Source organism: Pseudophryne corroboree, chromosome 1 (genome assembly GCF_028390025.1).
Source record: "Pseudophryne corroboree isolate aPseCor3 chromosome 1, aPseCor3.hap2, whole genome shotgun sequence".
Classification (NCBI taxonomy): domain Eukaryota; kingdom Metazoa; phylum Chordata; class Amphibia; order Anura; family Myobatrachidae; genus Pseudophryne; species Pseudophryne corroboree.
The window spans coordinates 559,176,974-559,199,155 of record NC_086444.1 but is presented as its reverse complement, the minus strand read 5'-3'; the positions used below and the strand labels follow the sequence as shown (position 1 = coordinate 559,199,155).

At 45.3% G+C, this 22,182-nt stretch overlaps 1 protein-coding gene and 1 non-coding gene across 2 annotated transcripts in view; one reads left to right on the top strand and one right to left on the bottom strand.

Moving 5' to 3' along the window:
• The first annotated feature begins 1,317 nt into the window (after positions 1-1,317).
• The window catches only part of TMEM38B (transmembrane protein 38B), a 272,063-nt gene continuing 251,198 nt past the window's right edge, over positions 1,318-22,182 (top strand). Inside the window, exon 1 of the mRNA XM_063914142.1 lies at positions 1,318-1,529. Within this exon, the coding sequence (XP_063770212.1) occupies positions 1,349-1,529 (181 nt within the window). The 5' untranslated portion in view covers positions 1,318-1,348. The remainder of the gene's footprint in view (positions 1,530-22,182) is intronic.
• LOC134960212 (U2 spliceosomal RNA) lies at positions 2,399-2,591 on the bottom strand. Its single transcript, XR_010187720.1, has one exon. It is a non-coding gene; the product is annotated as a U2 spliceosomal RNA (small nuclear RNA).

Sequence of the window (22,182 nt, the reverse complement as noted above, 5' to 3'; positions counted from 1 at the left end):
CCACACCTAACATGCACATAGAGGGTCATTCCGACCTGATCGCACGCGAGCTATTTTTTGCAGCGCTGCGATCAGGTCAAAACTCGGCAAAACTGCGCATACGTATGCACCGCATTGCGCAGGCGCATCGTACGGGTACAAAGGGGATCGGTGCTGGGCGATGGATTTAGCAAAGAATCCATTCACACAAATGATCGCAAGAAGATTGACAGGAAGAAGGCGTTTATGGGTGTCAACTGACTGTTTTCTGTGAGTGTTTGGAAAAACGCAGGCGTGTCCAAGCGTTTGCATGGCGGGTGTCTGACGTCAATTCCGGGACCGGACAGGCTGAAGTGATGACAGCGACTGAGTAAGTTCAGACCTACTCAGAAACTGCACAAAACTTTTTTGTACCACTCAGCTGCACAAGCGTTCGCACACTTGCAAAGCGAAAATACACTCCCCCATAGGCGGCGACTATCTGATCGCAGCGCTGCAAAAAATAGCTAGCGAGCGATCAACTCGGAATGACCCCCACAGTTTTGCCCAACTGCTAACAAATTTACTGCTGCGATCAACTCTGAATTATTAGCTCCAAAGTCTCTGCAAGTACAGCTCTTTGCATACAGAGTCCAGCATTAGAAACGCACAAACAATATAACCAAGTCCTGTATTTTAGATAGTGAAAACATTAGCATAAGAAAATATGTTTGCTTCATCACATTCAACATTTGTGTGCACACCTTTACTTTAACCTGTCTGCATTTTAAACCATTAACTTTGGCCTGAACACATTAGCATTTGTACGACATACATTTGCATCAATACACTTTTGCATTAAGGCGTTCAACTCTATTAATTATCTGACAGCAACGGGTGCTTTACTTCAGCATAACTGCTTTAGCATAACACAGAATACATTTGTTTTACCACATTTTAACATTTCAAAACACCATAAGAGATGAGGAGCCTACCCCCTTTTATTTATGCAGCCGGGGCACTAATGATGAGGGCAGCCTAATCCCTTTTATTTGTTTACCAAAATGGGGAGTCTACCCCCTTAGTCCTATCACAATTACCCCTGAGTTGGCAGTGGAAGGGCATTAAACATTGTATCTCACCACCCTGCAGCTTTACTCCAGGAGTCCAGGTCACTGCAATGGGTCCTTCAGAGCCCAGGGACCTCTCAGAAGCTGACATGTGGTCCTCCGAACTGCCCGCCTGTGTATAGCAGTGCTGAAGGGGTCCTGCAGCCAGCAAGGGGGGTGTCCACAGCATTGCCTGCCTCCTTCAGGATATCTCAACACAGGTCCTCTTGGGTCCTTGCACTGTCTCCACGCAGCCGGGATCCTCACACTGCAGCAGTTCCATGACAGTGCCACAGCTGCTGACTCTCAGACCTCTTCTGCCATCTCTGTCCTCCTGGCCGCTGGTCACCCACTCTCCTTGCCAGACCCCACTCTGCCTTACTGGTGGCTACATTACTGCACTCCTCACAGGCAGGCTCTTATCCGGGTGTCTCTCTGAACTACATGGCTGCTCCTGCACAGGTACACTTCCCATCTCTGAGTTCCCTCTCTTCCCTCAGCTGCTTCTTTTTATCCCTCCTGCTGCTGCTGCTGCTTGGTCCGCTTCTGCCTCAGGGTCTGCATTCTCCCACTGGCCTGAGGTCCTGTGGTAACAGCCAGCCCCTGCACTCCTCTGCCCTGCAATCCAAACATTCAATCCTCTGTTGCTGGCCAAGGGGAAACTTTTCCTAGGGGTGGCACCAAACTCCCTATCCCCTAGCCTGACAGGATCAATTTAAGTTCACCCTACATGCTGCCATGGGATTGGATTGAGGCAGCACTACTTGTGGGGAGGGAAAAAAAACAGAGGGTCCCATTTTTTATCCTTAATACAATAACCATGGGGTATTACATAAGGATGACAAACACAATTTACTTAATTTTATATTTTTTCTAAATTTCTCAATGAAAAACTTTTGGCATAGAGGTGCCGTAAAAACAATTCTGATACTCTAGGGCACCGTGGTTCAAAAAAGTTTGAGAACCACTGGATTAGGGAATAGACCCCGGTATACAGCTCGTAACAAAGGAGTTTCACTTGTGTATATTATATTTGAAAATATATATATATATTGTATTCACATTAAATGGGCTGATATCACATTATAAATACTAGTACTGTAACGTACGTAGGATGATAGTAACCCCCCTAAGGAGGGACAGCGACTAAGAGATGCTCCACGTACAGCGTACATCAGAAAATAGTAACCATACCTGAAGGAGGAATAGGGAATGTCAGACAAAACCTGAAACCATAAAGAATAAAATAGATAAGACCTCTTTAAATATCTATGACACTATACCATACATGTACCCCATGTAAGTTTGGATATGAGCAAATCTACTATCTTATGTTTTGCACCAGTCCTGGAGGTACTGCAATACTGGGTCAAAGCATGGAGTGGACATAGCAAGCTCTTCTTCCATCTCCCTGTTCTAAAAATCCATTTAATATATGGCCTCTCAGACAGGGGCGTACCAGATATTAAACTGATAAGAGCAGATACTACACTTGAGCTTTTAGCCCAAAGGCAGAGTCTCACTAAAAGTGCATACATACGGTGAGATTTTGACTAAATGGCAATTTTGACTATGCGATTTCCCTTGAACTCCCCGGGGCCCGAACCACTGATATTCACTATACACACGGTGATTGTACACAATACAGTCAAAATTTCCTTGCCTGCACAGTCTATTTTTTCTTGCGATACCAACCCCGCAGGAGCGTGCACTGCATTGGTATCAGGTTGGGACATTGGTACACGGTGCGATATGTGCTGACTTTTCTTACAATTTTGAATATATAGTGTATGCGCCTTAAGTGATTCCATGTGATGAAGTGATCGTATACCACCCCATGGATGAATATCCTTGGTGGAGTTTATGTTAGTGGGACGTTTACTCGTATTTCTGAAAGTCCCTGGAGTTATCGAGGAAATTCTGTATATGCATGGAGAATTTCTGGTGATTTGACAGCTAGGTCTGGTTGAAAATATCTTTATAATTTCACCATAATAAGCAGAGATAGACTGGAATGTCCTACCAGTACAGAATGGAGGATGCTGAGGCAATTAGATATAGTGGAGAAGAATAATGCCCATCACACCTGTAAGAACGGATTAAATACTTAGGCGATATTCAATTGATATATCATGCCCAATCTCCTTTCTAAAGTGAGCCCTGTTATCGCACATATTGCGCCCACAGTAATCAGGTTTGGGTGCGTAAAAAGTTAGGGCGCCTTGCAATTATATATATGTAAACATTTAGAGCTGGATATAATGGTGTGAGATTTTTTACACACAAGCCAACTTGCACCTTCTCGCACTTTGAGAAGGTGCGAGTTGGCGGCGCAACTCGCAAATGTAATGCAGTGCAAGTTTTTAGTAAAAAACTTAACCTGCTTGCGAGATATGGCAAAAAAATAGACCTGAAACCTATTGGTTAAATTCACACCTTGTAATGCGAGTTGCATTACAAGGTGCAAATTTAGATCATAAATGGGACTGGGAAAGGAGATATGACTCTACACTCTTTTTAACTCATTTTTCACTGTTTCTTTACTTTTACACACAGAAGCATACATGGATCTCACTGATTTGTACATGCTTCTGTCAATCTCGCCAGCCAGAAGCTGGACTATTTATTGGCGATTTTTTGGTAATGTTTTAGGTACGAGTTGTGAACTCCTATTACTTTACCCAAGTTGTATGTTTGCAATGGCAAAACATCTGGATACGAGTTTTGCAATTGCGTTTTTTTAATCTGCAGTAAACATACGATTTTGCATGTTTCCGCATCCCATTACATTGGTCGACTTTGCAAAATGTACGAGATTAGCGCTAAACTCGCACATTTGTGCAAAATCACACCGCAATACATTTGGCCCAAAATATATAGGAAAGCCCCAAGGGTAGAGAGCCAAAATTCATGATACAGTAACCTTGTAAGGGCAGCTCTATAGGCAGCAATCAGTAATTATGCATAACAGGGTGTGCTGATTTAGATCAACTTGATTTAAATCACGATTTAAATAAAAAATCATTGATTTAAATCCCATAATTTTTTTTGTCTCCAATGATATACATGTGTGGAAAGAGTTGGAGGATAGTTTGAAGGAATTCAATCTCGACAAACCAAGCATGAAGACATTTTTGTACCTCTATAATCAAGCATTGGGACCTGCACATTTTCTCGCTGATTTGATGGACTCACGTTACTGTGGTAGTTGTTTAACTGCAGAAGAAAAGTTCAACGCTCTTAATAAGGGGCATGCACATGACAAGATTTTGCCTTGATAAAGATTTCCTTGAAAAGTCCCGACTCAAAGAAGCATATGGAGGTTTTGCCTTACAAGGGTGAGGAATTATTTGGGGAAGGTCTCACGGACCTGGTTTCCACAGCTACTGCAAGTAAATCCACTTTTTTACCTTATGTTTCCTCACAGCAAAAGAAAATGCCACATTATCAGATGCAGTCCTTTCGGTCGCATAAATCCAAGAGAGTACGGGGATCTTCCTTTCTCGCCAGAGGTAAGGGCAGGGGGAAAAAGCTGCCAACTACAGCGAGTTCCCAGGAACAGAAGTCCTCCCCGGCTTCTACAAAATCCACCGCATGACGCTGGGGCTCCGCTGAGGGAGTCCGCCCCAGTGGGGGCACGTCTTCGACTTTTCAGCCACGTCTGGATTCAATCACAGGTGGATCCCTGGGCAATAGACATTGTTTCCCAGGGTTACCAGCTGGAATTCGAAGAGGTGCCTCCTCGCCAGTTTTTCAAATCGGCCCTACCAGCTTCTTCCCCGGAGAGGGAAGTAGTTTTAAATGCAATTCAAAAACTGTGTCTTCAACAAGTGGTGGTCAAAGTTCCCCTGCTTCAACAGGGGACAGGGTACTACTCAACCCTGTTTGTGGTACCGAAACCAGACGGTTCGGTCAGACCCATTCTGAATTTAAAATCCTTAAACCTATACTTGAAAAGGTTCAAATTCAAGATGGAATCGCTCAGAGCGGTCATCGCCAGCCTGGAGGGGGGAGGGATTATATGGTGTCCCTGGACATAAAGGATGCATACCTTCATGTCCCCATATATCCTCCTCATCAGCCGTTCCTGAGATTTGCTGTACAGGATTGTCATTACCAATTTCAGACGTTGTCGTTTGGGCTTTCCACGGCCCAAGGATTTTCACCAAGGTAATGGCGGAAATGATGGTGCTCCTGTGCAAGCAGGGTGTCACAATTATTCCGTACTTGGATGATCTCCTAATAAAAGCGAGATCGAGAGAACAGTTGCTGAACAGCGTATCACTCTCCCTGAGGGTGTTGCAACAGCACTGCTGGATTCTCAATCTACCAAAGTCACAGTTGGTTCCAACGACCCGTTTGCCTATCTTAGGCATGATTCTGGATACGGAACGAAAAAGGGTTTTTCTCCCGATGGAAAAGGCCCAGGAACTCCAGAACGTGGTCAGGGACCTGTTAAAGCCAAAAAGGGTGTCGGTCCATAAATGCACTCAAGTTCTGGGAAAGATGGTGGTGTCTTGCGAGGCCATTCCATTCGGCAGGTTCCATGCGAGGACCTTTCAGTGGGACCTTCTGGACAAGTGGTCCGGGTCACATCTACATATTCATCAGATGATCAGCCTGTCCCCCAGGGCCAGGGTATCTCTCTTGTGGTGGCTGCAGAGTGCTCACCTTCTAGAGGGTCACAGGTTTGGCATTCAGGACTGGGTTCTGGTGACCACGGACGCGAGCCTCGGAGGCTGGGGAGCAGTCACACAGGGAAGAAACTTCCAGGGTCTGTGGTCAAGCCAGGAGGCTTGTCTACACATCTACGTACTGGAATTGAGGGCCATATACAACGGCCTACGTCAAGCGGAGAATTTTCTTCGCGACCTACCGGTTCTGATTCAGTCAGACAACGTCACGGCTGTGGCTCATGTAAACCGCCAAGGCGGAACAAGGAGCAGGGTGGCAATGGCGGAAGCCACCAGAATTCTTCGCTGGGCGGAAAATCATGTAAGCGCTCTGACAGCAGTCTTCATTCCGGGAGTGGACAACTGGGAAGCAGACTTCCTCAGCTGCCATGATCTCCATCCAGGAGAGTGGGGACTTCACCAAGAAGTCTTTGCAGAGATTGCAAGTCAGTGGGGACTGCCTCAAATAGACATGATGGCGTCACGCATCAACAAGAAGCTCCCGAGGTATTGTGCCAGGTCAAGGGACCCTCAGGCGGTAGCAGTGGACGCCCTGGTGACTCCGTGTGTGTTTCAGTCAGTCTACGTGTTCCCTCCTCTTCCTCTCATCTCAAAAATATTGAGAATCATAAGACGAAAAGGAGTACAGGCAATTCTCATTGTTCCAGATTGGCCTCGAAGGGCCTGGTATCCGGAGCTGCAGGAAATGCTCACAGAAGATCCGTGGCCTCTTCCTCTCAGAGAGGACCTGTTGCAATAGGGGCCCTGTCTATTCCAAGACTTACCGCGGCTGCGTTTGACGGCATGGCGGTTGAACGCCGGATCCTAGCTGAAAAGGGCATTCCGGATGAGGTAATTCCTACTCTGATAAGGGCTAGGAAGGAGGTGACAGCGAAACATTATCACCGTACCTGGAGGAAGTATGTGTCTTGGTGTGAGACCAAGAATGCTCCTTCGGAAGAATTCCATCTGGGCCGTTTTCTCCACTTCCTACAGACTGGAGTGAATTTGGGCCTAAAATTAGGTTCCATTAAGGTACAGATTTCGGCTCTGTCTATTTTCTTTTAGAAGGAATTGGCTTCTCTACCAGAAGTTCAGACTTTTGTGAAGGGAGTGCTGAATATCCAGCCTCCTTTTGTGCCCCCCATGGGACCTTAACGTGGTGTTACAGTTCCTTAAGTCTCATTGGTTTGAGCCTCTTCAAACCGTGGAATTAAAATATCTCACTTGGAAAGTGGTTATGTTGTTGGCCTTGGCGTCTGCAAGGCGAGTGTCTGAGTTGGCGGCTTTATCTCACAAAAGCCCCTATCTGATTTTCCATGTTGACAGAGCTGAGTTGCGAACTCGTCCTCAATTTTTGCCTCAATTTATCCTCTTTTCATATGAACCAACCTATTGTGGTGCCTGTGGCTACAAGGGACCTGGCCGAGTCCCTTGATGTGGTCAGGGCTTTGAAAATTTATGTAGCCAGAACGGCTAGGGTAAGGAAAACAGAGTCTTTTTTTGTCCTATATGCACCCAACAAGGTTGGCGCTCCTGCTTCTAAGCAGACTATTGCTCGCTGGATCTGTAACACGATTCAGGAGGCTCATTCTACGGCTGGATTGCTGTTACCTAATTCGGTGAAGGCCCATTCCACTAGGAAGGTGGGCTCTTCTTGGGCGGCTGCCCGAGGCGTCTCGGCATTACAGCTTTGCCGAGTGGCGACTTGGTCGGGTTCAAATACTTTTGCTAAATTCTACAAGTTTGATACCCTGGCTGAGGAGGACCTCATGTTTGCTCAATCAGTGCTGCAGAGTCATCCGCACTCTCCCGCACGTTTGGGAGCTTTGGTATAATCCCCATGGTCCTTACGGAATCCCCAGCATCCTCTAGGACGTAAGAGAAAATAAGATTTTAAACCTACCGGTAAATCTTTTTCTCCTAGTCCGTAGAGCAGGCATTCCCAACCGCGGTCCTCAAGGCACACCAACAGTGCAGGTTTTAGTGATATCCAGGCTTCAGCACAGATGGTTAAATCAAAATAACTGAGCTACTAATTAAGTCACCTGTGTTCAAGCCTGGATATCACTAATACCAGGACTGTTAGTGTGCCTTGAGGACCGTGGTTGGGAAACACTGCCGTAGAGGATGCTGGGCGCCCGTCCCAGTGCGGACAACATTCTGCAAGACTTGTATATAGTTATTTGCTTGCATAAGGGTTATGTTACAGTTTTGTTCAGTCTTAGACTGATGCTGTTCTGTTTCATACTGTTGACTGGTTCGTATATTCCAGGTTATACGGTGTGGATGGTGTGGGCTGGTGTGAATCTTGCCCTTGGATTAACAAAATCCTTTCCTCGTACTGTCCGTCTCCTCTGGGCACAGTTTATCTAACTGAGGTCTGGAGGAGGGGCATAGAGGGAGGAGCCAGTGCACACCCATTCTAAAGTTCCTTTATAGTGCCCATGTCTCCTGCGGAGCCCGTCTATTCCCCATGGTCCTTACGGAGTCCCCAGCATCCTCTACGGACTAGGAGAAAAAGATTTACCGGTAGGTTTAAAATCTTATTTTTACACGGTTCCAAGGCAGCCTCGGATCTTCCCGCCTTGCTCGGTTAACCAGAACGCGCCCGAACGTCATCATCCCACTGTCAGATTCTCGCGAGATTCGTATTCTATATAAGGAGCCGCGCGTCGCCGCCATTTTCACTTGACGTGGCTGCGTTCTCTCCCTGAAAAGCTCCGTAATCTGTGCTCAGTGTGCTGCAAATATCTGTGCTCAGTGTGCTGCAAATAATCTGTGCTCAGTGTGCTGAAAATATCTACGTTCTCTGCCTGAAAACGCTCCATATCTGTGCTCAGTGTGCTGCAAATATCTGATCAGTGTGCTGCCATGTGGGGACTGGGGACCACCAGTATATAATATATACTTTTCTATAGCTTCTATACTGCTTGTCAGGATGCACATGGGTCACAGTTACACAGCTCTGTACTGATATATACAATAATATATATACTTTTCTATAGCTTCTATACTGCTTGTCAGGACACATGTGTCACAGTTACACTGCTCTGTACTGATATACAGTAATATTATATATACTTTTCTATAGCTTCTATATTGCTTGTCAGGACACATGGGTCACAGTTACACCGCTCTGTCTGTACTGATATATACAATAATATATATACTTTTCTTATTTTCTATAGCTTCTATACTGCTTGTCAGGACACATGTGTCACAGTTACACCGCTCTGTACTGATATACAGTAATATTATATATACTTTTCTATAGCTTCTATACTGCTTGTCAGGACACATGGGTCACAGGTTCACCGCTCTGTACTGATATACAGTAATATTATATATACTTTTCTATAGCTTCTATACTGCTTGTCAGGACACATGTGTCACAGTTACACCGCTCTGTACTAGTAACATAGTATCTGAGGTTGAAAAAAGACAATTGTCCATCGAGTTCAACCTATTTGTGGTCTCCTATGCATGATGATTTGACTAAAATTTCTCTGACGTCCTAAGTGGATGCTGGGGACTCCGTCAGGACCATGGGGATTAGCGGCTCCGCAGGAGACAGGGCACAAAACTAAAGCTTTAGGATCAGGTGGTGTGTACTGGCTCCTCCCCCTATGACCCTCCTCCAAGCCTCAGTTAGGTTTTTGTGCCCGTCCGAGCAGGGTGCAATCTAGGTGGCTCTCTTAAGGAGCTGCTTAGAAAAAGTTTTTAGGTTTCTTATTTTCAGTGAGTCCTGCTGGCAACAGGCTCACTGCATCGAGGGACTTAGGGGAGAGAAGTTCAACTCACCTGCGTGCAGGATGGATTGGCTTCTTAGGCTACTGGACACCATTAGCTCCAGAGGGAGTCGGAACACAGGTCTCACCCTGGGGTTCGTCCCGGAGCCGCGCCGCCGACCCCCCTTGCAGATGCTGAAGATTGAAGGTCCAGAAACCAGCGGCAGAAGGCTTTTCAGTCTTCATGAAGGTAGCGCACAGCACTGCAGCTGTGCGCCATTGTTGTCACACACTTCACACCAACGGTCACGGAGGGTGCAGGGCGTTGCTGCGGGCGCCCTGGGCAGCAATGTATAATACCTTATTCTGGCTAAAAATACATCACATATAGCCCCTGGAGCAGGGGTGGATTGGGAACAAAAAACAGCCCTGGAAAAATTTGTACTAGTGGCCCCACATGGGCAGCACCAGAGGTGTATGGTCTAGCCATGGGCCATGGCAGCAGAACCCTCCCCCCCAAGACTTTCCAGATAGTGGGGATGTCCAGCATCAAGGGGGAAGTTAAAAAGAAATAAAATTAAATATTATGAGCAGATTATATGATACACCTTCAGAATTTAGGAAACTATATCATTCTTTAGAAAGATATATTTTCTTGCTTATTACACCAACCGTATCCCAATCACTATTCACTCAATCTTATATGTCAGCCAAGCAGGCAGACAGAGCATACACTAGATCATCTGCAATCACAGGCTAAGTGGCAAAGTCATTTTCATATATGCAAATTATTTTGTATCTTATTCATTATGTCTATAAAAAGGACCACAAGTCCTCAAACAAAACAGGCCCCACGGGTGCGTCGGCCCACCGGGAATCTTCCCTGTAAACCCTATAGCCAATCCGCCTCTGCCCTGGAGGCTATATGGATGTATTTAACCCCTGCCAGGTCTCAGAAAAACGGGAGAAGAAGCCCGCCGAAAAGGGGGCGGGGCCTATTCTCCTCAGCACACAGCGCCATTTTCCCTCACAGAAATGCTGGTGGGAAGGCTCCCAGGCTCTCCCCTGCACTGCACTACAGAAACAGGGTTAAAACAGAGAGGGGGGGCACTTATTTGGCGATATGTATATATATATTAAAATGCTATAAGGGAAAAACACTTATATAAAGGTTGTCCCTGTATAATATAGCGTTTTTGGTGTGTGCTGGCAAACTCTCCCTCTGTCTCCCCAAAGGGCTAGTGGGGTCCTGTCCTCTATCAGAGCATTCCCTGTGTGTGTGCTGTGTGTCGGTACTTGTGTGTCGACATGTATGAGGACGATGTTGGTGAGGAGGCGGAGCAATTGCCGGTAATGGTGATGTCACTCTCTAGGGAGTCGACACCGGAATGGATGGCTTATTTAAGGAATTACGTGATAATGTCAACACGCTGCAAGGTCGGTTGACGACATGAGACGGCCGGCAAACCAATTAGTACCTGTCCAGGCGTCTAAAACACCGTCAGGGGCGTTAAAACGTCCTTTTTACCTCAGTCGGTCGACACAGACACAGACACGGACACTGACTCCAGTGTCGACGGTGAAGAAACAAACGTATTTTCCTTTAGGGCCACACGTTACTTGTTAAGGGCAATGAAGGAGATGTTACATATTTCTGATACTACAAGTACCACAAAAAAGGGTATTATGTGGAGTGTGAAAAAACTACATGTGGTTTTTCCTGAATCAGATAAATTAAATGAAGTGTGTGATGATGCGTGGGTTTCCCCCGATAGAAAATTATTGGCGGTATACCCTTTCCCGCCAGAAGTTATGGCGCGTTGGGAAACACACCTTAGGGTGGATAAGGCGCTCACACACTTATAAAAACAAGTGGCGTTACCGTCTCCAGATACGGACGCCCTCAAGGAGCCAACTGATAGGAGGTTGGAAAATATCCTAAAAAGTATATACACACATACTGGTGTTATACTGCGACCAGCGATCGCCTCAGCCTGGATGGGCAGCGCTGGGGTGGCTTGGTCGGATTCCCTGACTGGAAATATTGATACCCTTGACAGGGACAGTATTTTATTGACTATAGAGCATTTAAAAGATGCATTTCTATATATGCGAAACTCTGGCATCAAGAGTAAGTGCGATGTCCATATCTGCCAGACGATGTTTATAGACACGACAGTGGTCAGGTGATGCAGATTCCAAACGGCACATGGAAGTATTGCCGTATAAAGGGGAGGAGTTATTTGGGGTCGGTCCATCGGACCTGGTGGCCACGGCAACAGCTAGAAAATCCACCTTTTTTACCCCAAGTCACATCTCAGCAGAAAAAGACATAGTCTTTTCAGCCTCAGTCCTTTCGTCCCCATAATATCTGCCCAGGGATAGAGGTAAGGGAAGAAGACTGCAGCAGGCAGCCCATTCCCAGGAACAGAAGCCTTCCACCGCTTCTGCCAAGTCCTCAGCATGACGCTGGGGCCGTACAAACAGGTGCGGTGGGGGGTCGTCTCAAGAGTTTCAGCACGCAGTGGGCTCACTCGCAAGTGGACCCCTGGATCCTACAAGTAGTATCCCAGGGGTACAGATTGGAAATTCGAGACGTCTCCCCCTCGCAAGTTCCTGAAGTTTGCTTTACCAACGTCTACCTCCGACAGGGAGGCAGTATTGGAAAAAATTCACAAGCTGTATTCCCAGCAGGTGATAATCAAAGTACCCCTCCTACAACAAGTAAAGGGGTATTATTCCACACTATATTGTGGTACTGAAGCCAGACGGCTCGGTGAGACCTATTCTAAATGGAGTCACTCAGAGCAGTGATAGCGAACCAGGAAGAAGGGGACTATATGGTGTCCCTGGACATCAAGGATGCTTACCTCCATGTCCAAATTTGCCCTTCTCATCAAGTCTGGGGACTTCTCTCCGCATAAATATACTGGAGCTAAGAGCAATTTACAATGCTCTAAGCTTAGCAAGACCTCTGCTTCAAGGTCAGCCGGTATTGATCCAGTGGGACAACATCACGGCAGTCGCCCACGTAAACAGACAGGGCGGCACAAGAAGCAGGAGGACAATGGCAGAAACTGCAAGGATTCTTCGCTGGGCGGAAAATCATGTGATAGCACTGTCAGCAGTTTTCATTCCGGGAGTGGACAACTGGGAAGCAGACTTCCTCAGCACGACCTCCACCCGGGAGAGTGGGGACTTCATCGAGAAGTTTTTTCCACATGATTGTGCACCGTTGGGAAAGACCAAAGGTGGACATGATGGCGTCCCGCCTGAACAAAAAACTGGACAGGTATTGCGCCAGGTCAAGAGACCCTCAGGCAATAGCTGTGGACGTTCTGGTAACACCAGGGGTGTACCAGTCGGTGTATGTGTTCCCTCCTCTGCTTCTCATACCAAAGGTACTGAGAATTATAAGACGTAGAGGAGTAAGAACTATACTCGTGGCTCCGGATGGGCCAAGAAGGACTTGGTACCCGGAACTTCAAGAGATGCTCACAGAGGACTCAGGGCCTCTGCCGATAAGAAGGGACTTGTTTCAGCAAGTACCATGTCTGTTCCAAGACTTACCGCGGCTGCGTTTGACGGCATGGCGGTTGAACGCCGGATCCTAAGGGAAAAAGGCATTCCGGAAGAGGTCATTCCTACCCTGGTCAAAGCCAGGAAGGAGGTGACCGCACAACATTATCACCACATGTGGCGAAAATATGTTGCGTGGTGTGAGGCCAGGAAGGCCCCACGAAGAAATTTCAACTCGGTCGATTCCTGCATTTCCTGCAAACAGGAGTGTCTATGGGCCTCAAATTGGGGTCCATTAAGGTTCAAATTTCGGCCCTGTCGATTTTCTTCCAGAAAGAATTGGCTTCAGTTCCTGAAGTCCAGAAATTTTACAAGGGAGTACTGCATATACAACCCCCTTTTGTGCCTCCAGTGGCACTGTGGGATCTCAACGTAGTCCTGGGATTCCTCAAATCACGTTGGTTTAAACCGCTCAAATCTGTGGATTTGAAATATCTCACATGGAAAGTGACCATGATGTTGGCCCTGGCCTCGGCCAGGCGAGTGTCAGAATTGGCGGCTTTGTCTCACAAAAGCCCATATCTGATTGTCCATTCGGACAGGGCAGAGCTGCGGACTCGTCCCCAGTTTCTCCCTAAGTTGGTGTCAGCGTTTCATCTGAACCAGCTTATTGTGGTACCTGCGGCTACTAGAGACTTGGAGGACTCCAAGTTGCTAGATGTTGTCAGGGCCCTGAAAATATAGATTTCCAGGACGGCTGGAGTCAGGAAAACTGACTTGCTGTTATCTTGTATGCACCCAAAAAACTGGGTGCTCTTGCTTCTAAGCAGACGATTGCTAGTTGAATGTGTAGTACAATTCAGCTTGCACATTCTGTGGCAGGACTGCCACAGCCAAAATATATAAATGCCCATTCCACAAGGAAGGTGGGCTCATCTTGGGCGACTGCCCCAGGGGGCTCGGCTTTACAACTTTGCCGAGCTGCTACTTGGTCAGGGGCACACCCTGGCTGAGGAGGACCTGGAGTTCTCTCACTCGGTGCTGCAGAGTCATCCGCACTCTCCCGCCCGTTTGGGAGCTTTGGTATAATCCCCATGGTCCTGACGGAGTCCCCAGCATCCACTTAGGACGTCAGAGAAAATAAGATTTTACTTACCGATAAATCTATTTCTCGTAGTCCGTAGTGGATGCTGGGCGCCCATCCCAAGTGCGGATTGTCTGCAATACTTGTACATAGTTGTTGTTACAAAAAAATCGGGTTGTTATTGTTGTGAGCCGTCTGTTCAGAGGCTCCGACGTTTGTCATACTGTTAACTGGGTTCAGATCACAAGTTATACGGTGTGATTGGTGTGGCTGGTATGAGTCTTACCCGGGATTCAATATCCTTCCTTATTGTGTACGCTCGTCCGGGCACAGTATCCTAACTGAGGCTTGGAGGAGGGTCATAGGGGGAGGAGCCAGTACACACCACCTGATCCTAAAGCTTTAGTTTTGTGCCCTGTCTCCTGCGGAGCCGCTAATCCCCATGGTCCTGACGGAGTCCCCAGCATCCACTACGGACTACGAGAAATAGATTTATCGGTAAGTAAAATCTTATTTTCTGACTGATGCTGCTGTCAGCCGTTACATTTTATCCCTATTTATAGTAACTATAATGTATGACTATGCACCATACCCCTGGATATCCTTATCCATTAGGAATTTATCTAACCCATTCTTAAAGGTGTTGACAGATTCCGCCATTACAACTCCCTCGGGCAGGGAATTCCAAACATGTATTGTCCTTACCGTGAAAAAGCCTTTACGTCGTATTGTGCGGAATCTCCTCTCCTCTAACCTGAGCGAGTGTCCACGAGTCCTCTGTGTTGATCTAACCAAAAACAGGTCCCGCGCAAGCTCTGTGTATTGTCCCCTTATATATTTGTAGATGTTGATCATATCCCCTCTTAGTCTCCGCTTTTCCAATGTAAACATGCCTAGTCTTTCAAGCCTTTCCTTGTATTCCATCGTCTCCATGCCCTTAATTAGTTTGGTCGCCCTCCTCTGTACCTTTTCAAGCTCCAGGATATCCTTTTTGTAGTACGGTGCCCAGAATTGTACACAGTATTCAAGGTGTGGCCTCACTAGTGATTTATATAACGGGAGTATAATACTCTCGTCCCTAGCATCAATACCCCGTTTTATGCATGCTAATATCTTATTAGCCTTCTTTGCTGCAGTCCTACTTTGGGTACTACTGCTTAGCTTGCTATCTATGAGGACACCTAAGTCCTTTTCCAGTACAGAATCCCCTAATTTTACCCCATTTAGTAGGTAGGTGTAATTTTTGTTCTTGTTACCACAGTGCATTACCTTACACTTGTCTGTGTTGAAGCGCATTCTCCATTTGGCTGCCCATGCTTCTAATTTAACTAAGTCGTTCTGTAGAGACTCGGCATCCTCCTCTGTATTTATAGCCTTACACAATTTGGTATCATCTGCAAAAATTGACACCATGCTCTCTAGACCTTCTGTTAGGTCGTTAATGAAAATATTGAACAATAGCGGTCCTAATACTGAGCCTTGCGGCACACCACTTAGCACTTCAGTCCAAGTTGAAAAAGATCCATTAACCACAACACGCTGCTTCCTATTATCTAACCAGTTTTTGACCCAAGTGCATATTGTGCTTCCTAGACCTGATTCTTGCAGCTTGTAGATAAGTCTCATGTGTGGCACAGTATCGAACGCTTTGGCAAAGTCTAAAAAGATTACATCCACGTCTTTACCCTGATCTAGGTTTGCGCTTACTGTTTCATAAAAGCCAAGTAAGTTGGTTTGACAGGATCTGTCCTTCATAAACCCATGTTGATTCCTTTTAATGACCTTATTGGTTTCAAGGAACTTCTGAATACTATCTCTTAGAATACCTTCCAATACTTTCCCCACTATAGATGTAAGACTAACTGGTCTATAATTACCTGGTTCAGCTTTACTTCCCTTTTTGAATATAGGCACTACTTCCGCTATACGCCAGTCTTTGGGAACCATACCTGATATAACTGAATCCTTAAAGATCAAAGATAGCGGTTTTGCCAGTTCAGAGTGAAGCTCCATTAGAACCCTTGGATGAATACCATCGGGCCCTGGTGATTTATTAATCTTTAAATGTTTTAATCGGTCACAGACTACTTCCTTGCTTAAATAAGTACCTATCAGTGTGATATTCTCATTATTGAGATTGTGTGTTAGTCCCTGAATTGGGTCCTCTCGAGTGAATACTGTTGAAAAAAACTCATTTAGTGTGTCCGCTATGTCATTATCATTTTTGCTTAAGACTCCCAACTTGTCTTTTAAAGGGCCTATACTCTCCTTCTTTAATCTCTTGCTATTAATGTATTTAAAGAATTTTTTGGGATTCGCTTTGCTTTCCTTTGCTACTAGTTTTTCAGTTTCTACTTTAGCCGCTCTTATTTCCTTTTTGCAAATTTTGTTACATTCCTTATAGTGCTGAAATGACTCTGCTTCCCCGTCAGATTTGTATTTTTTAAATGCTCGCCTTTTCTTGCCCATAAGTTCCTTAATCTTTTTGTTAAGCCACATCGGTTTATGATTTTTATTCCTTTTTTTTGCTACTCATAGGAATACATTTGAGTGTATTTTTAGCTAGCAGGAATTTTAGTACCTCCCATTTCTCCGTAGTATTTTTTCCTAAAAACAAACCTTCCCATTCATTATCCCTGAAAAATACCCTCATCTTTTCAAAATTTGCTTTGCTAAAGTTTAAAGTCCTAGTTGAGCCAGTATAGGGCTGTTTATAGAAACTGATATTGAATGTGACCATATTGTGGTCGCTGTTTCCTATGGGTTCCCCTACTATAATACCTGATACCAAATCCCCATTGTTTGTTAATACCAGGTCTTAGATTGCATTGTACCTAGTTGGTTCCTCAATTAGTTGGACTAAGTAGTTATCATTAAGTGTGTTTAAAAACATATTGCCCCTAGCAGTATCACATGAATCGTTTTTTCCAGTTTATCTCTGGATAGTTAAAATCTCCCATCACTACTATGTCTCCTACTCCTGCTGCTCTTTCAATTTGCTTTAGTAACAATTCATCATCAGATGCGTTGATACCAGGCGGCCTATAGCATACACCCAATATTAACTTTTTTATTCCTTTTTACTGATATACAGTAATATTATATATACTTTTCTATAGCTTCTATACTGCTTGTCAGGACACATGTGTCACAGTTACACCGTTCTGTACTGATATATACAATAATATATCTACTTTTCTATAGCTTCTAGTATTACAGTGCAGCATTTTGGTGACTAACAGTATATAGTTGTACAGTAGGCCATTGCTGTATCTTGCAGCTCTGTGTCACTGCAAGTATCCATCCATTCCATTTTCTTCCAGTGATTTGGACCAATAATACCATTGATTAGAACGAATAATTCCAGTGATTTTGTCATTTTCTTCCAGTGATTTGGACCAATAATACCATTGATTAGAACGAATAATTCCAGTGATTTTGTCATTTTCTTCCAGTGATTTGGACCAATAATACCATTGATTAGAATGGATAATTCCAGTGATTTTGTCATTTTCTTCCAGTGATTTGGACCAATAATACCATTGATTAGAACGAATAATTCCAGTGATTTTGTCATTTTCTTCCAGTGATTTGGACCAATAATACCATTGATTAGAACGAATAATTCCAGTGATTTTGTCATTTTCTTCCAGTGATTTGGACCAATAATACCATTGATTAGAATGAATAATTCCAGTGATTTTGTCATTTTCTTCCAGTGATTTGGACCAATAATACCATTGATTAGAACAAATAATTCCTGTGATATTGAGGTGTTTGTGTCGCTTAGCTTAGCCGTCCAGCGGCCACAGTGCACCTCTTTTTCTCTTTTCTTTGCATCATGTGCTGTTTGGGGCCAATTTTTTTAAGTGCCATCCTGTCTGCCACTGCAGTGCCACTCCTAGATGGGCCAGGTGTTTGTGCCGCCCTCTTGGGTCGCTTTGCTTAGTCATCCAGCGACCTTGGTGCAAATTTTAGGACTAAAAATTGTATTGTGAGGTGTGAGGTGTTCAGAATAGACTGGAAATGAGTGGAAATTGTGGTTATTGAGGTTAATAATACTATAGGATCAAAATTACCCCCAAATTCTATGATTTAAGCTGTTTTTGAGGGTTTTTTGAAAAAAAACATCCGAATCCAAAACACACCCGAATCCGACAAAAAAATTTCAGGGAGGTTTTGCCAAAATGCGTCCGAATCCAAAACACGGCCGCGGAACCGAATCCAAAACCAAAACACTAAACCCGAAAAATTTCCGGTGCACATCTCTAATGATAATGTATCAGATTAATAACAGATTAATAACAGCAATACACTGTAAAAAAACACACCATAGTCCAGTATAAGGTAACACATGTCTAATGCATAATTCAAGTGCACAGTCTGAACCTGATCCTTAGAGCAGGAGGTGGGCCCCCAGGCAGTGGGGCCCACCAGTGGCTTCCCCTGTAACCCTGTGGGCCAGTCCAAGCCTGGATATGCACGTCTTTAACTTTATCGTGCATATCGTCCACTTTTATCTTCTCGAGTGTATGCCCCTTAAGTTTGCCAAAGAAAAACATCCACATTCAAATACCCTTCTACCAACACTAGTCAAGTTCCAGGGAAAAGCATCCCTGTTTAATGATCTCTTGTTTGGCCACATTGTTGTGTCAACAGTGGCACATAGTGGAAGATACACATTGGTTCAGAAACTGTAGCTGGTAATGAAAACATCATGGTAGCAATAGAGCAATTGCTAACAGCGGCAGCATCATCAGCTTCAGTAGAAAGAATATTTTCCACATTTGGTTTGGTGCAGTCAAAATCATTATTTTTTCACACCCTGATGAATAAATAGACTTAGGTATGATTTACACTGGTTGGCCTGCTATGTAAGGTGCCCACCTTACCCACTAGGCCACGCGTGCCAGTCGTTTCACCAAACCCTCAGACATATAGGAATGCTTAAGAAAAGCTAGCCTACAACCAGGGCCGGTTCAGGGGCTTTTTGCGACCTGGGCGGCAATAGGGGCGTGGCTTCATACAGGGGGCGTGGTCAGTTACGCCCCCTGTACAGTAGTAGCACCACTGAAATGATGTGCGGTGCGCGATGACGTCATCGCGTGATCGCGCACTGCACAGTAAAGGTCCTCTCCACGAAGGGAAACTAGGCGCATAGCGTCTAGTTTCCTTTCACAGCGGGCAGCGGCAGCGGGACACAGCGGGGGGCACAGCAGCAGCGGATCTTGCCCTGGTGCGGCGCCCTCCGGATGGTGCCGGCGCTCTCCGGAAGGCGGCGCCCTGGGCAAAAGTCCTGCTTGCCTGTGGCAAGATCCGCTACTGCCTACAACACCTGATATTTTGTGTTGGGTATGTGTGACCGGTGATCAGGAGACATCCGGTCACAATACCGGCAGCGGGATCCCGGCTGTTGGATGGCTGGCGGGGGGCAAGCAAAACGAAGCCCCTTTGCGGGCTCACTGCGCTCGCCACACAGTGGGCTCGGTGGCTCACTGTGCTCGCCAAAGGTTATATTCCCACTCTATAGGTGTCGTGGACACCCACTGGTGGAAATAGTCCCTGTTGGTCGGCATGGTGACCATTGGGATTTTCAGATGCCGGGATTTCTGCATTGGTATTGTGACCGGTGTTCAGCCCCTCCCAATACAGTATCTGCGGGAAGAAACCCGGGACTCTTCCCTACAGTCTTGTACGTATAGCTGCCCTCTAAAATATACAGCAGGCATAACATTTTCTGACCATAGTTGGACTCGATACTTGGTCCTTGTACTTACTGTGCTCTAGCACTAACATGCTGAGCCACAGCATCTACCTTGTTAGTATTCAGTTACATTACACCTTAAATCTGGGGCTACCCTTTTGCAAGCTAGCCAACAGAAACATACTGTATCAGCAGCTGCAGCAGAAGCAGTTAACCTTACTTCAAATACTGAAAAAACAGAGTGCTGAAGGGTAAGTGTCATCACATTCAGCAAAGTTAATAACACTTGCCTCCGTAGGAGTTATAAGACCATAAAGTCAGGAACAGTGTTAGCAGCCCATACATACAGTTTGAATGTTTACAGAAGAACAGTATAACCGTCTGCATTACAGAACAAGTATGTATAGCCATACACACATGCATGGACATGGTCTGCTGGAAGCTGCTTTGCCGCGTCTTGCAGAACAACAGTGGCTGCGTGCGCATGTGACCATTGAAGGAGAGACAGAGTTCTGGCTCATACTGGGCTTGTGAAATGATTGGTTTAAGGTAGCTCCCATGTAGCAGGAGCCTCCCGACACAGCCATCCAGGCGGCGGTGCAGGTTGACCGTGCAGCAAAGCCCCGCCCCCATCCTGATGCTCGCTCTTTTTAAATAATTGGCAGTAATAGCGGCTGCCTAAGCTTGGAGGACTACGGCAATGTTATTGTTGAGCTGGACAGCAAGCAGCTGTGACTAATCCCTTCCGGTGGCATCCAATGATGTAGACAGACTGAAGCAGCAGGCAGTCTGCATGTTGAAGCCTTGATAGATGTCACGTCAAATAAAATTCAAATAAAATGTAATAAAAAGGGCAGGAGACAGCCCTTACAAGCACCCAGCTCCCTTGGGCACTCAATCAAAACTGAAGTCGTCTGAGGTATAGATGGGGAGAGCCAACTACAATTTGAGAGAAATTTAAAGTGCCAGGCTTCACTTATCACCCGTCTATTCCCCATTGTATATACTCCAGTGTCCCCTAGTGGATACAGGAGAAATACCAGGTGGCAGAATACCAACATGATAATATACCAGCCAGCAGAATACCAACATGATAATATACGAGCCAGCAAAGGTGCACACATAATATACCAGCCAACAAAGATACTCATATAATAATATACCAGACAGCAGGACACTCACATGAAATATACCAGTCACAGGATGCCCACATGATAATATACTAGGCAGCAAAGATACAAACATGATAATATACCAGCTAGCAGGACACCCACATGATAATATACCAGCCAGCATGATGCCCACGTGATAATATACCAGGCCGCAAAGATTACTACATAATATACCAGCCAACAAAGATACCCATATAATAATAAACCAGCCAGCAGGACACCCACTTGATAATATACCAGCCAGTAAGACGCCCACATGATAATATACCAGACAGCAGGACGCCCACATGATAATATACCAGGCAGCAGGACACCCACATGATAATATACCAGGCAGCAAAGATACCCACATAATATATTTCAAAGGGAAGTGATCATGATGTGTCTTTCATCTAAGTTTCAATTGGCCGACCACTGCGTCTATGGTCCACAATGTTGCCCATTTCTTTGTGCTTCAATGCTAAAAAATACAGGCAGGTAACATCAGGGAGGCATCTGATCCAAATCTATTCTGCAGCAAGACAATGACACCAAACATACAGCCATTGTCATTAAGAACTGTCTTCAGCATAAAGAAGAACAGGGAGTCTTGGAAGTGATGATATGGCCCCCACAGAGCCCTGATCTCAACATCATCAAGTCTGTGTGGGATTACATGAAGAGACAGAGGGATTTGAGCAAGCCTACATCCTCAGAAGATCTGTGATTAGTTGTCCAAGATGTTTTGTAACAACCTCCCTGCCAAATTCCTTCAAAAACTGTGTGAAAGTGTACAGAGAAGAATTGATGCTGTTTTGAAGACAAAGGGTGATCACACCAAATATTGATTTGATTTAGATTTCTCTTCTGTTCCTTCACTTTCCATTTTGTTAATTGATAAAAATTAGTGATGTGCACCGGAAATTTTTCGGGTTTTGTGTTTTGGTTTTGGATTCGGTTCCACGGCCGTGTTTTGGATTCGGACGCGTTTTGGCAAAACCTCCCTGAAAATTTTTTGTCGGATTCGGGTGTGTTTTGGATTCAGGTGTTTTTTTTACAAAAAACCCTCAAAAACAGCTTAAATCATAGAATTTGGGGGTAATTTTGATCCTATAGTATTATTAACCTCAATAACCATAATTTCCACTCATTTCCAGTCTATTCTGAACACCTCACACCTCACAATATTATTTTTAGTCCTAAAATTTGCACCGAGGTCGCTGGATGACTAAGCTAAGTGACCCAAGTGGCCG